Below are 14,946 nucleotides of genomic sequence, written 5' to 3' on the forward strand. Positions count from 1 at the left end.
AAACCACATGCGAACTCCTTCGAAACCTCAATGCATACACTAGATGTACGCAGAGCCTTGTCATTCTATTTGGATAGAACCAAACCTTTTAGAGCTTCCTCCAGACTTTTTGTCTCTATCGCCGACCGCTCTAAAGGCACGCCTATTTCCACCCAGGGACTCTCGAACTGGATCTCCCAGTGTATCCGACTGTGTTATCACTTGAAGGAGGTTACACCTCCAGACGGCATTAGAACACACTCCACTAGATCTCTGGCTGCCTCAGTCGCGTTCTTACGCAAAGTTCCCTTGGCTGACATTTGTAAAGCAGCCACCTGGTCCTCGGACCATACTTTTGTTAAACATTATGCCCTTACTCAAGGCCCTCTCTCTGACATACGCTTGGGCAGAGCGGTACTCTCAACGGCGTTCCTGCCAGATCCGAAGTCCCTACCTCCTTAAGATACACAGCTTTTAAGTCACCTACAGTGGAGCACCCACAGGGACATCTCTCGAAGAAGAAGAGGAGGTTACTCACCCTGTGCAGTAACTGACGTTCTTCGAGATGAGTGTCCCTGTGGGTGCTCCACTACCCACCCTCCTCCCCTCTACTTCGGAGTTGGGGGCCTCCGTGGTAGAGAAGGAACTGAGGAGACCGGCCACGCATGCGTACTATTAACCTAGAGTCACAGCGTGGGGCAGCTTCTGAGCATGCGTGGCCGGTATGAGTACTGCTGTAAAAATCTCCGGGCGAAGGCGCAGGGACGCACCAGCACCTACAGTGGAGCACCCACAGGGACACTCATCTCAAAGAACGTCAGTTACTGCACAGGGTGAGTAACCTCCTCTTTTTTTAATCTCCTATTAGAAGCTTGAAAATTAAACTGATCTCTGCCTATTTTCAAAATGTGTGGTAAATCTTTTTAGAAACTGGAACAGGAACCTTTTCCTGGCATGCATGCATGTGGGTCCTTGGTGAGCCCTTTTTTCCTTAAATGACAAAACCTCTTCAGACACTAGCACAAGTTAGGCTGTTGTCGTGATATTGGAAAGAATGCTTTGTTTCACTGCAATGCACGAGGGGGAGTGCAAAACACTTCAAATGAGTTATAAAGAAGTTCCTATTTGTCTTGACAATAGTTAAAAGAAGACTATCCAGGAGACTTCTTCCAGCAAACTATAGGCTTTTTAAATAGTGAATCAAATTGTAAACATGAGCAGCTTGCTATTGGGAATTTTTACTTATACAAACTCAGAATATTGTTACTTTATGTAGTTCTATTAAAGTTTACTTATTGAATATAATAAGAGTCTGATATAACGGAAAATACTTTCTTGCGGATTGATATTTGGGTAGCCGTAGGGTTTAAAGCACACACACAAATGTAGTTCAACAAGACTCTTCTCTGATGCATTACTTAGTTATCAAGAAGCAAAAGACCAGCTGGTTAAAACAAGACTACTGGCTCCAGCTTACTTCATACTGGGAGGAAACAAATCTGGAGAGGGCTGTGTGATCACTCGTAGCAGACAAGCTGCCTTGGATATCTGGGAGTAAGTACATTTAAGAGCAAGACAAATTCCATTGACATAGGTGTGCTACGTCTGTGTGTTTTTGGTTTTTTTCCCTTAAAAGAGAGCAAGCTGACTCTCTAGTATTTTATTGCTTGCTTTTAATCCAAAAAGCAGTGTTTTGATATAGTAACTGGTTTACTCAGGAAAAAGTGCTTTTATAATCCTATTTCACTAATCTGCTCAGGAATCTCAAATTCTTTAACTAGTGTTGTCGGGGAAATACACTTTTTCCCCTATGCTAACCATATCTGTATCTGTGGAGTATTTAATCGAAAATGAACACAAATTTACATCTCTTTTCAAGCCTTGATGCAAATGGGGGCACATGGTATGTGGTGGAAACAAACTATGATCGTTGGAAGGCTCCCCTTGTCTTGGACGACCGTAGAACACCTGCAATGAAGTGCATGAACCAGACAAAGCAAGAGGTAAATATTTTTTACATAACTTATGTAATTTAGTATTTTGAAATGATCTGAACTCAAGCCACCTCCATAGCGAGGGTCTGCACTAGCCATGGCAGTTCAGGGCATTAGCTTGGTAACAGGAACAACTAAGGCTTTGTGATGTGAATTTGCCTACATGATTTATGTATAATAAAGCTCAGCTGGCTGCTGCTAGGTTTAATGGGGAGGCTTCTTCCTGGTCTAGCCTGAGGCTCTCACTACTTCGCATTTTTAAACACAAATTTCTGAATTTTTTTCTTCTTATGCAATACAAGTAGGTTGGGGTACAACTGCTAATATAAAAACACGTCCTAAACTACATATAGGGATTGCTTCATCCATGAGCGAAATACTACAGCTGACTTAACAGGTGCCAAACGCTACAAAACTGCCCTACCTGCAGCAAAGCCTGGCCTGCCAATCTCTAGTGCCCACGTATCTTCTGACCAGAGGATGGTTGGGGAGTTATGTATTTTTTTTAGTCTGCTTTAACTTTACAGCTGAAGTAGTCAGCAAAGAGGATAATCATTGTACTCAGCATTCTGTTCTCAGCATGATCTTGCTATGTAATTTTGTATGTAAACATGAGCTAATATAAACGTAGCCAATTGTGATCTACTTGTCTTTCAGAACATCTCCCTACCAACCATCTATGATGTTCTCTCCACAAAGCCTATTTTAAATAAGGTAACCATTTTTTCCACATTTCTTGCAATGGAGGTGTGTTTCCACAAGATGGGCATATCACTTTAGACCAGATTCAGTGGAGTTTCACCTACTTATAGCTAGGGCTAAATTTGACGATGGTTGATCTCGGTATATTTTGGCAGAAACTTGAAACAAAAATAAAAAACAAAAACAAAAAATTATTATTGGTCTTGAAAATGTAAAAGAATAACCAGCAAGACATCTACTGAAACATCAGTGAAAATGCAGTGCTTATAATAGTTTGTAAGAGGATGTGCAGCAAATCCAACTTGTTCAGAAAAGGATGAATACCTCATCATTTCTAATAGCAGTCAAATTACACAAGCAGGGGAAAGCACTGACATGAGATTCCCAAGTAAAACTTCCTTCAAAATATGTTGGAGTCAAAATTCTCTGGCACTTCACAAAATGTATATGAAATCATTTAAACTTATATCTGTAAATAGAGGCAAAAACACTTAGCATCAGATTTGGATGAGGTCAGATTTACCGTTACCCATGAATTTAGAGGTTAAATATCCAAAGGAAAAATCTGGTCCAGTCTGCTTACAAATTGTGACTCATATCACACACACCTTATCTTCCTTAGTGCCAGGAGCAAGGAATCTACATAAGAACGGCCGTACCGGGTCAGACCAAAGGTCCATCTAGCCCAGCATCCTGTCTACCAACAGTGGCCAATGCCAGGTGCCCCAGAGGGAGTGGAGCTAGCAGGCAATGATCAAGTGATCTCTCTCCTGCCATCCATCTCCATCCTCTGACAAACAGAGGCTAGGGACACCATTCCTTACCGATCCTGGCTAATAGCCATTAATGGACTTAACCACCATGAATTTATCCAGTTCTTTTAAACGCTGTTATAGTCCTAGCCTTCACAACCTCCTCAGTTAAGGAGTTCCACAAGTTGACGGTGCACTGCGTGAAGAAGAACTTCCTTGTATTTGTTTTAAACCTGCTTCCTATTAATTTCATTTGGTGACCCCTAGTTCTTGTATTATGGGAATAAGTAAATAACTTTTCCTTATCCACTTTCTCCACATCACTCATGATTTTATATACCTCTATCATATCAAGGAGACATATCAATCTAATGTCAAGGAGCATAGATCAAAGGATGAAAAGTGATTATCTTTTGTAGAGATGATGATGTAAATTTTAGGATAATGTTTCCTCTTTTATAAATACACGGATTCAAGAACACTTCAGAGGTTCTGGGTCTTCATTAAGGATCAGTCCAAAACTGGTTAATCAGCGATCCGCATAACTTAGACTTAATTCTTCTAAAATTTTTGGGTTGCAGCTCAAGATGCTACTTCTCAGCATGCCTAAAGTTTCTCTCTTAACATATAGAATGGACACTTAATGGTTCTTCAGTGGGATTAGGATTAAGTTTTAGTTATAATTGATCATAGTGGTTAACTAGTTTTTTTTTACCTTTGTGTGGATGGCAAGAACATAATCTTATTCTTGCTCTTACAGCATACATGTAATGTTTTACTAAAAACAAACCTCATAATATACACAACTAGAAATATTCTAAGTTAGAAGAGCCAGATAGTTCTCCATCCTCTGTTCCTCAGCAACTATCTGAAATGAGTAAAATGTGAATCACAGGAGGGATAAAATGAGTTTCCTTTTTCTTGCTAGCTGACTGTGTGCACAACACTGATGGAGGTTTCAGAAGGCCGTTCAGAAAGTTATCTGCGGGAGTGCATAGGTTCCTGTAGTCCATGGTGATCCTTCACCCATCTGGGATGAGCTCTGCCTGTTGGAATTGGATGCCCTTCACTAAAAAGAACTGTACCTCTGGAAAGGGGCTCTTCAGCCTCCAAATGTTTCATCAAAACTTTATAGCTATTTGCATATAGCTATTAACAAGCTTCTAAGAATAGATCTAACGTAGCACAGGTCGGTTATCTGCTTTCTTGACAGTTCAGACAACTGTGTACTAGCATTTTGTTTCTACTTCCAAGTATATTTCTGTAAGTGTAATACAACAATCGCCTATTGGTCCCTGCTAATTTGTTACTGCAATTGTTCACTATCAGAAAATTCCTTTTTTAGATTAAAGATACTTTTAAACTACAAAATTGCATTAGCGTGGCACCCTCTCCCAGTATGAGAAAACTAGAAATGGTGTAAAGGCAGTTGATTAAATGAGTTCTGCTACTCTTCCTTTTCACAATAACAAATTAAGAGTTTTATATAGTTGTTTGGAAGAAAGTTTAATGCTGCTAGTCCAGTATTAAGGATGTATTTCTAAAATGTCTGTGTAAAATGACCTAGCCATAAAATAGCTCCTATTACAATAAACAAGCTGTTGGGGAATGTCTTGTGTTACATCTGGGACAGAAGTGGCCTTTGGTGTTTGGGAGATTTTTACCCACGTTATTTCCTTGGCATGACATTTGCACTCTAACAAAAAAAAGCGAATGTTTCAAAACATGTATTAATACTAAATATTCCTAGAGAATATCCATCTACTTTTTGACATCCAAAGTGCCTATGTATGAGTCACTTATGCACAAGACACCTATGTACACATTTAATATAACTTAGTCTGTCACTTGCAATGAAAATAGGACATTGCAAACAACTTGCATAAAGTAGAGAAATTATCCTGTGAGGAACAATCAATTATTAAATTAGCAGCTAAATCCATAAAGCTGTATGGAGAAAGAGGGTGTACTACAATAGAAAGTATTTGAAAGACCAGTAATGTTGGTTCTATTTCTCAGTTGTTAAAGATCCTTACAAAGGACAAAGGAAATATAGAAACCAGAACTAGTAAATTGGGATGATATTCAAACTGTAAGGAGAAGTTTAAGATGCCTACTAGAGCTGAGTGAATGATTATTTTTGTTGTTGTTGTTGTTGTTGTTCCTGGGCAGAACTGAAAAATCCCAAAAAAACACTGTTTCTAAGTGAAACTGTTTTTGTTCTTGTTTCTCTACTTAAACTGAAACAAATTGTTTTGGGTGGGTTTTTTCTTTTTTGTATCAGAATGGTTTTAGGTGTTTCACCCTCTAAGTAAATAACTACTTCTGAATAAAACAATTTTAAAATGAAAAGCAAAAATATTTCATTTCAAAATGGCAACATGAACAGTTTCACCTTTTAAAAAAAAAAAAAAAAAAAAAAGCCAAAGTTATACAGACACATTAACTTGTGCTGTATATACTTGGGTCACATTGGAGGCTTTTCCCCCCACCCCTCTGATACTATCTGAGATGTTTCAGAGAACTGAAATCTCACACACAAATGGAAGTTCTGAATGTTGATTTTAATTTTGACAGGGATATTGATATTTCAACAGTTATAATAGCAGTAATCCCTTAACTTTCTGGCTTCTAGTCTCAAACTATAAAACAAATTAGGTTCAGCAGTTTTTCAGCAGGTGGTAGAACATATCATTAAAATGGTTTAGGGGACTGCTCAGTAGGTTTTAATTGCATCCAAACAAAGGCAATGTTCGGTTAACTTACAAAGCACCAACTGTCATTTCAGAGTTTTGGTTTTTTTTTTAAAACCAGTGTCCTATTTAAACATACATAATAGTGTGAAAGGGGAATATGTATACAAATATGTGGGAAAGAGACTAGACCGTATTCCAATGGTGTGGGAAGACCAATGTTTTGTATTCAATAGCCAAAAAATTCCTAAAAAGTGAGATTTAAGTTTGTCTTCACTGTAGTGCTTATTAATTTAAAGCAGACAACAGAACTAAATGTGATTAAATACTGAGAATATGGTGATCATACAGATGCTAAATTCACACCCCACTTTGAAATATTAACTGGACTCAGACAGCTACATGCAACTTATCCTAACTCCATTCATTTGCAAAGTGCTGTAAAGATGAAAAATCAGTACCTCAACACTGGATGTTAAATAGGTCATGAGCTTAGTGTACAGAAGCCATAAACCTACAATGCAACAGTTATGAAAGTCTCATTTGATGCATGTGATTATAGTGGGCAGATATTACCTCTTATATATACAGTTGCAAACTATTCCTGTTAGAATTTTTTCCACAAACTCAAATTTCTAAAACATCCACCTTTTGGAATTTGAACTGCTGTTTGTTGTGTGCTTTAAGGAACATTCCTTTGGAAAGGATGGACTAAGTGTCTCCAGCAATTTTAATGCATTTAGAAAAGGGAAGAAACTCTTTTCTATTAATTCCACCACTTTTTAAAAAAAAAACTAATCAAATGTTAGGAAAATATCAGTCCTAATCAGTTTGCTAAAGCCATACCTTCTTAAAATGATTAAAGCTTTGATTTCTTCCTCCCTTCCTCGCCCCCCCCCCCCCTCTCTTTCCTAGACCACTCTCCCTCCCCCATATGCTCCTACAGGAGGCTGGAACCTGCCTTAGCACTCTGTCACGGGGACCTCTTAAGCAGCCAGCCCCTTTACTAAAATAAAGTCACAGGTGGATTTTTATTTTATTTACTGAAGTTTAAATAAAAGTATTCATCCTTCCCTAAACTGCAAAGGGATGTGCCCAAGCCTTTATTTAAGTGTGTGTGTGTGTGAGAATATCAGCCAAAACCACTGGTCACATTCAATCCAGCTTTGCCAATCATTTCAGTGCTCCCTTAAAATGCATTTTTGGCAAATGTATTATGTGTTGAAAAACTTTGCCTCACTCTAATGCTTAAACATGCAATATACATGTATGACCAAGCATCAGTTTACATCCATAGTTATCCTGCATGGCTGGCACTGGAAAATTTTACACAACTGTAATGGTTACTTGCTTTGCAGGATTCCAAAGTGAATTAATAAAACTTTCTGATGTCTGGAGTATTTGTCATTGATTATACCTGGCATTAGTGCCTAGCCTCCAGCTCTGTGCATTAAGCATGTAGGACTACGTTTTTTTTGTTTGTTTTTGTTTTTTCTACCCACAGCCTCTTAAATTTATGTTGTAGATAGTGTTTTATGGTAAACAGCTGAGCAGCCACAAAGCTGAGCCGTTCATGCCTAGCATATGAGCAAAGTGGCATTCATCTGTCCCTTCCAGATGGTGTAAACAATTATTTTTCTCCTACTATCCATATCTGGATAAATCAATGGGGAAGCAGCTAGTTCAGGTGCCCTACCAGCTTTTAGGCAGTCACAAAATCGCTGTTTTGCCTGAGGCATTAAAATAAAGTATAGTTACATTAACAGACTGAAACTAAAGTCGCTACATTAACCATTTTAAATTAGTTAAGTCAGCAATGATGCTGAATACTTGACACCTATGTAATTTTCTTTTTCAGATTTTCCTCAAATGAAAGAAATTAAGCATAAATTTTTCAGAGTAATTATCCATTGGCGCAATTTACCAAGGGTCATGGTCAATTCTCCAGCCCTGACCATTTTTTAAATCAAGATCAGATGTTTTACTAAAATATATGTTCTAGGAATTATATTGAAGAAGTTCTAGGGCCTGTTTTGTTTCGGAGGTCAGACTAGATGATCAAAATGATCCCTTCTGGCCTTGGAATCAGAATCTATGAAAAAAAATCGCTACATAAAACAGCAAGCACACCCCTCCCTTCATAGTAATAAATATAAATCTAGTCATTTTGTTCCATTTAGTAATCTGGGAAAGCAAGAGGGAAGATCTTATGTATGTTGGAAAATAAAGTTAACACTAATTACAAACATCAGTGCAGAACTTAATGGAGTGTCCATTGAGTTAAATGTCCAACAGCACTGTGGGGGACAAATTAGTTTACATTTTGCCATTGCATAGATTTTAATAATGAATCTTACATTTTACAATACATAACATTCACCTGAAGATACTGAAGCACTTTATAAGCTTAAACCTCAGCCCAGAATGAAGTAAGTCTCATACCCAATTTACAGTTAGGCAAAGTGTGACATGCACATTTAGAGGAGCCTAGGTAAGTTACTGAGATGGGGGAGGGCAGAACTGGAATGAGAACAGGACTCAAGACTCCTAAGCCCTGGTCCCTGAGCCTAACATGGGTGTTACCCTAGGAGTTTAGACACCAATTAAATTACCTACAAATTTCTCTAACAAAGGGTAAGCAAGGTTGTGGCCCTAAAAGAATTGTTAGGGTTTTCCCCAGGGGGCTTGTCTCTGACCTGCAGAGGGCTCCCCAGAGCAAGCTAGTCTTGTTGACCCCTGAAAGGACACCCATACCTAGGAACAGCAAATGTGAAAAATCAGGACGGGGTGGGGAGTAATAGGAGCCTATACAAGAAAAAGACCCAAAAATCAGGACTGTGCCTATAAAATCGGGACATCTGGTCACCCTACACATACCACCTTCTGCTCAAGGATTAACACACAAGCAGAAATTCTTCAAAAACAAATATTAAAAAAACCCTAAGAAGTTACAGGAAATTTAGAAAAGGAAGAAAGTGCATAGAAATAGAACAATAGAATTACATTAAAAAACACAGCACAGCACACAAAGAGGCAGACTATATAACAATGTAATCATTCATTTAACATGTAACACTAACAATTATTTAATAACTACATTAATATTTACATTATCATTCTGAGGGCTGATCAGAGAATCATAGGACTGGAAGGGACTTCGAGAGGTCATCTAGTCCAGTCCCCTGCACTCATGGCAGGACTAAGTATTATCTAGACCATTCCTGACAAGTGTTTGTCAAACCTGCTCTTATAAATCTCTAATGATGGAGATTCCACAACTTCCTTAGGTGATTTATTCTAGTGCTTAGCCACCCTGACAGGAAGTTTTTCCTAATCTCCAACCTAAACTACCCTTGCTGCAATTTAAGCCCATTGCTTCTTGTCCTGTTCTCAGAGGTTCAGAAGAACAATTTTTCTCCCTCCTTGTAACAACCTTTTACATATTTGAAAACTGTTATGTCCTCCCTCAGCCTTCAGGGTGGGTAGTGGAAATCTCATTCAAACACAGGCATCCAGCTTTACTGACAGATGCACCCATATGTTCCTTACTAATAGATGGGGAAATGCACTTACTTCTATTAGCCCCTCAGTATCTCTTGAACCCTCAAGGTCCTTCTGCTCTGTCTCAGTGCTGTTCCCCTCAGATGGTACACGATGCTAACACCAATTATGGCAAGCAGCTGAGGAAGCGATAGTGGCCCTCCAACAGCAGTTACAGAGCTGCTACTGGTGGAGGCTATTGGCTTGGTTGCTACAGCAATTGTTGCCAGGGCAATCTCAGGGTTCTCTTGCTGCTGCAACTCTTGCTTCTTGAGGCTTCTCGCAGGCAGTGTCTTTCTGGAACCCCAAAGCAACCCCCTGCCAAAGCCTCACAAGACTCCACCCAAAATCTAGCTAGTTTTGCTTGCTGCATCTTGTAAGTGGCAGCTCTTCGGAACCCCACAGCAACCCCCACCCAAAGCCTCACAAGAGTCTACCCAAAGCTGCCTAGGAACCCTCTTCCCAGATAGGAGTCTGGCAGCTTTTGTTTTTCTTGAAGGTCCCAAACTGCTACGATGTCAGCCTTATATACACTTTCCAGCCTACGCTGCTCATCTCTGATTGGTCGCCTTTCAGTGGCATGATATTTTCTCCATCTCTGATTGGTTGCTCTTTCAGTGGGATGATATTCTCTTAGCCAATCAGCTACCTGCTTTCTAACTCATGTGTACCTACATGTGACTGCTCCTCCCTGACACCATCTTGGGTTCTAGGAGTTCCTAGAAAGTTCTAGGTGATCTTTCACTGTATCTGTATTTGGATTTTCTAAATTTAAACTATTTTTAATTTTTACGTATTTAAAGCCTTAATTTTAAAACTAATTACTATTTTATGCAGACTAAAGTATCCTGATGCTGTCACCACTCTTTTTATGTCCAACTGAGAAAAAAATTACAAATTTAAACCCCCTTGAAGATTTTTCTTCAAGCCTTTATTCAGAACATTCATGGCAAAAATCTCTCACTACACTGGTAGTCCTCGCTTGAGCCTAGGGTAAAATAAGCGTCCAAGTACTTAACTCAATTGACCTGAACAAAAGCAGTGAGAGAGTTTCTTTAATTCTGTACCTAATCAAAAAATGTTAACAAGTGAGCCTCCAGCAACACATCATTCAGTATGTGGGGTTTTTGTAATTCACTATTTTTCAGTTCTTTCTTTAATCTGATTGTAAACAAGTTTGATTTGAGTTTAAACTTTAACCTATTTTTACTAAGACTTGGGCATAGTGGAATAAGGTGTCTTTATTCCCACATGGACATAAACATGTATACATGACCCACAACATACCTGACTAATGGTGCAGTGCTATGGCTGACATGAACCACTTTACCTAAACAAACAAGAGTAATCAAATGTTATATTTCATGGCATTAAAAAACAGATTTTTTACTACTCCATAATCCACACCCTAATTCAAGAGTTGGTACCATTAAGGTAATTAGGACTACTTGTGGAGTAAGGTAGTAATCAATGTGAAAGAGGGAGGCAAAAATCTGTCCCTAAATTAGCCTGTCCTTCAAAAAAAACCAAAAAAACAACTTACCATCCTATCAACATCAGTAGTGAATGCAATTGATTTACAATATTCTGCATAAAGTATGACAGTACTTCTTTGCGTGTGCTCTAAATACTCTAGCAGCTCTCTTAGTTTTATCACATGTCTCCTTAATAAGTAATAAGAACTTTGGCTGCCTCTCATGCAAAATAACCTGGATTTGTTGACTTTCAAGGTATACTGCAGGACTCATTTGTTTCACTTGCCTTTCAAAGAGAGCCAGGAGAATTGAGCTATAGGCTGAGGTATGATTTGAATTTTGTATTTAATTCCAAGCTGCTATTTCTTGCAAGGGGCAAGCTGCCTGAATTGCATTTTTGGTTTTGTAATTTTAAACAACTGGCAGGGTGGTCAAAGTCTATGGATAGGTGGCCTTTTTGTTATGCTGCATAAAAGAAATAAGTCAATAAAGCAGGGATCCAGTGGGAAAAATAGTGTGTGATGATATAATTGAAGACTGTCATAATACATGTGGACAAAGGATCTAATTAAGGTTGCACAGGCAACCTTAATTTTGGCATTTCCTAACATTTGAGTGTTTGACTTTGCAACCTTAATGTTCATCTAATTTAGTTTTCTATGTAATTTCCTAAATTAAAAAAAAGTAAAAATTTGTTCCACGTGATGACATTTTTGTGTTTTCATATTGACCCTTGATATGGAGCATCATCAGGATTGCGGTCTTTAAATCCACAGCATATATCCATTATGATATAGTCTTTAATTACATGAGCATATACTATTTTTTCCACCAGACTTGTGCCTCATTCAGTGCACAGGCTGGATGGTGAGCAGCTATTCAATATTATATTTTCTCCTCATTGTTTAATATGTAGCCCCAGGCTTTATTTACTGCATGCTATTCTGCAGATAAGATTATTAATGTCTTCATGGGCTTTTTTCCTTTGGTATCTGAGGTCTTCACAAACACTAACTTATTTTCACAGCACCCCTGTGAGATGAGTAGGGAATATCCCTGTTTTACAGATGGGGAACCAAGGTACACTGATTAAGGTAAAAAATATCCACTAATTTTGGGGTGTCCAATTGGAGACACTTAGGACCTGATTTTTCAGAGTACTTAGCATTATGTAGCACTTTATACACTCAAAGCACAGCTCCCCTTGCAGCTGTCAGGGCTCAGTGCTGCTTCAACTCAAAACCCAAAATATCAAGTTGGACACCCAGAAAATGAGGAACACACAATTTTAGTGGCCACCTGTGAATCTACCCAGAATCATATAGGAACTCTGATACAGGCAGGGGTAGAATCAGATTCACAAGGGCAGAATTCAACTGCAAAACCTGAGACCTTCCTTTCTCTTCCTGCAATTCCTTGGCTGATCCACTACACACCTTCCAATTTCTGCAAATGAGTCACAGATCCTACACACACTTTCCTTCACTACACAACTGTATTCATCCCCAGCACAGGCCTGTGCTGTGCACTAAATGAGGTCAGGTGCCTGTGGAAAAAATAATATGTGACCATGTAATCAAAGACTATCTTAATGCACATGTACAAGTGGGCCAAATTATGGTTGCACAGGAAACTTAATTCTGGCATTTTCTAACTTTCAAGTGCTTGACTTTGCAAGCATTCCTTTAACATCGTTTTTTATATGTAATATACAGAGTAGAGCCGCTTCTGTGCTGTGCTTTCTGAGAGATTCCGTAAAGAAGTTGATGCCCAGGGGGAGGTAGGGTAGGGGCAAAATTTACTTTAAACCACATCTGTGCTACCAAGAGTCTTCTTCCCAGACCAGGCGACACTGTGGACACTAGTGTAAGTTAGAGCAGCCCCAGGACCACTTACACTGGCCTTTTGCTGCACCTGTTCTGGTGATCAACGTACTGTATTTGCCCAGCTTCTTGTGGGTCTTCTACAGCCACCAGACCAGTGACCAGAATGTGACCCAGTGTACTTATTGTTTGTTTCTCTTTTACTCTCTGCTCCATTCTTCAGTCTCCCTTTATTTGTTTTTCACTCTGTCTGCTCCATTTTCCATTCTATTTTTTTCATTGGGTATGTTTCTTCTGTCCTTTCACTGCTTCTTCTATCAAGTGTTTTCTAAGTGCAATGCAAATGCATAATTTTCAGATGAACTTTCAAACCATGTTCAAGTGGGTTTGAAATGAGGCAAAATGCATTTGTCTATCCTGGTCTCTAACTCCTATTTTTCAGTGAGGGTTATATTACAGAGCATTATGATAGCACGTTAGCATGAAAACAGAGCCCTCTAGAGGCTGTGTCTTGGCTATGTGTATTGGGAAATCCAGTGCAATCCACACCTTATTTTACTCTGATTACAGGTCTCACTTTTACTCTCTCAAACTGCACAGCATAAAGCCAATGAAAAGGGTGATCGGTAAACAAAATAATGTCATATCAAATTCTCTGCTAACCTCATTGCCAGTGAAATTGCCTGACTGAGCAACCATCTTTGTCAGTGCTGTGGAGATCAATTGCATCCACCTCTGAACACTAGTTTTATTACTCACAACTTGCTCAGATTTTATGCTCCTGAACAATTTTATTTGATGATGAAAATGTTATAAGCCAGGTCACAATACTACTTATTTTAGAAAGCCATTTAATGTTTTCTTGTGATCTAGCCCCCTTCTCACCATTGACTGAGGACTATTTGAGGATAAGATTGGTTAAAATGCTTTGAAGTTGGAAAGTGCCATATAAGTGCTAGGTATTATTAATTGTAAAAATTCCCAAGGCTCAGGTTAAACTTGATCTGTATGGTTGTTTGTATCTGCAAAGTGCTGATGCCCATGGCAATAACATTCTTGTTATTTGGTTTGTTCTAATTTAACCAAAACACAGTCAACTGAGTGTATTATATTCCATGTCCTATAATGATTTTTGAGGGGTAAATCCACTGCGTTTACTTGTACAAATATTTTAGAAATCTAAATTCCATTTTTATTTTTGGAATATTGGGGTTGAAATACTGGAGTCATTCTTATCTGTTACATTCCTGTTGTACTGGTGTATTCACCAGATCTAGATTCACAGGAACAGATATGAGCACATATGTGTAGGAGATGTGTTGGCTGATGACCAAAGCATGGAACTTTGAAGTTAGGCTCTCCAGTGTTCTAATCCTGGCTCTGACACCCTCTCTGGCCTTCTCTTAATTTTTCTACCTCAGTTTCCTCATCTATAAATGGGAGATAATATTACCCACTTGCTTCCCTATGTCATGGAGATGTTGTGAGGATTAACTCCTTAATATTTGTGAAGGGCTCCAAAGATGAAAAATACTAGTATACATAAATAGATTGTTGACACACAGGAGTTCCATTCTCTCTTCTGCAAAATATACTCAAACTGCATATATATTTGCAAGCTGCTGTGGTTATGAAATCTTCTAAATGCAAGTTAAAACAGGTAAGGCTAAGGATCTGTTGTGCAACCAAGTAAAAGGGCTTGGGTTTAGTTTATTCACACTAAGAGATTTACTATCATCTTGAGGCAATAGTGAATAGAAATCAGTTTAGTAATTCCACTTACCCATTAGTTCTTTTCCAGATTGCTGAATTAATTATGCTGATAGCTTTAATCGTCTACAGAACACTAATTAAAAAGGCTACTTTTTGATTGCAACAACTAACATAATCATTTCAATCCCTTGTCTGCTCTGAGTGTGTTTATTTAGCAATAATATTTGCATGGTATAATTTAAATGTTGATTTCATTCTGGTGCTAGAGAATCACT

The 14,946-nt window shown here is 38.6% G+C and overlaps 1 protein-coding gene across 1 annotated transcript in view; it reads left to right on the forward strand.

The window, feature by feature from the left end:
- ASAH1 (N-acylsphingosine amidohydrolase 1) overlaps positions 1-7,517 on the forward strand; it is a 31,544-nt gene extending 24,027 nt beyond the window's left edge. The window contains exons 11-14 of the mRNA XM_034771310.1: positions 1,402-1,533; positions 1,859-1,982; positions 2,631-2,687; positions 4,356-7,517. Of these exons, the coding sequence (XP_034627201.1) occupies positions 1,402-1,533; positions 1,859-1,982; positions 2,631-2,687; positions 4,356-4,445 (403 nt within the window). The 3' untranslated portion in view covers positions 4,446-7,517. The remainder of the gene's footprint in view (positions 1-1,401; positions 1,534-1,858; positions 1,983-2,630; positions 2,688-4,355) is intronic.
- Positions 7,518-14,946: the final 7,429 nt, after the last annotated feature.

This window comes from Trachemys scripta, chromosome 5 (genome assembly GCF_013100865.1).
Source record: "Trachemys scripta elegans isolate TJP31775 chromosome 5, CAS_Tse_1.0, whole genome shotgun sequence".
NCBI lineage: Eukaryota > Metazoa > Chordata > Testudines > Emydidae > Trachemys > Trachemys scripta.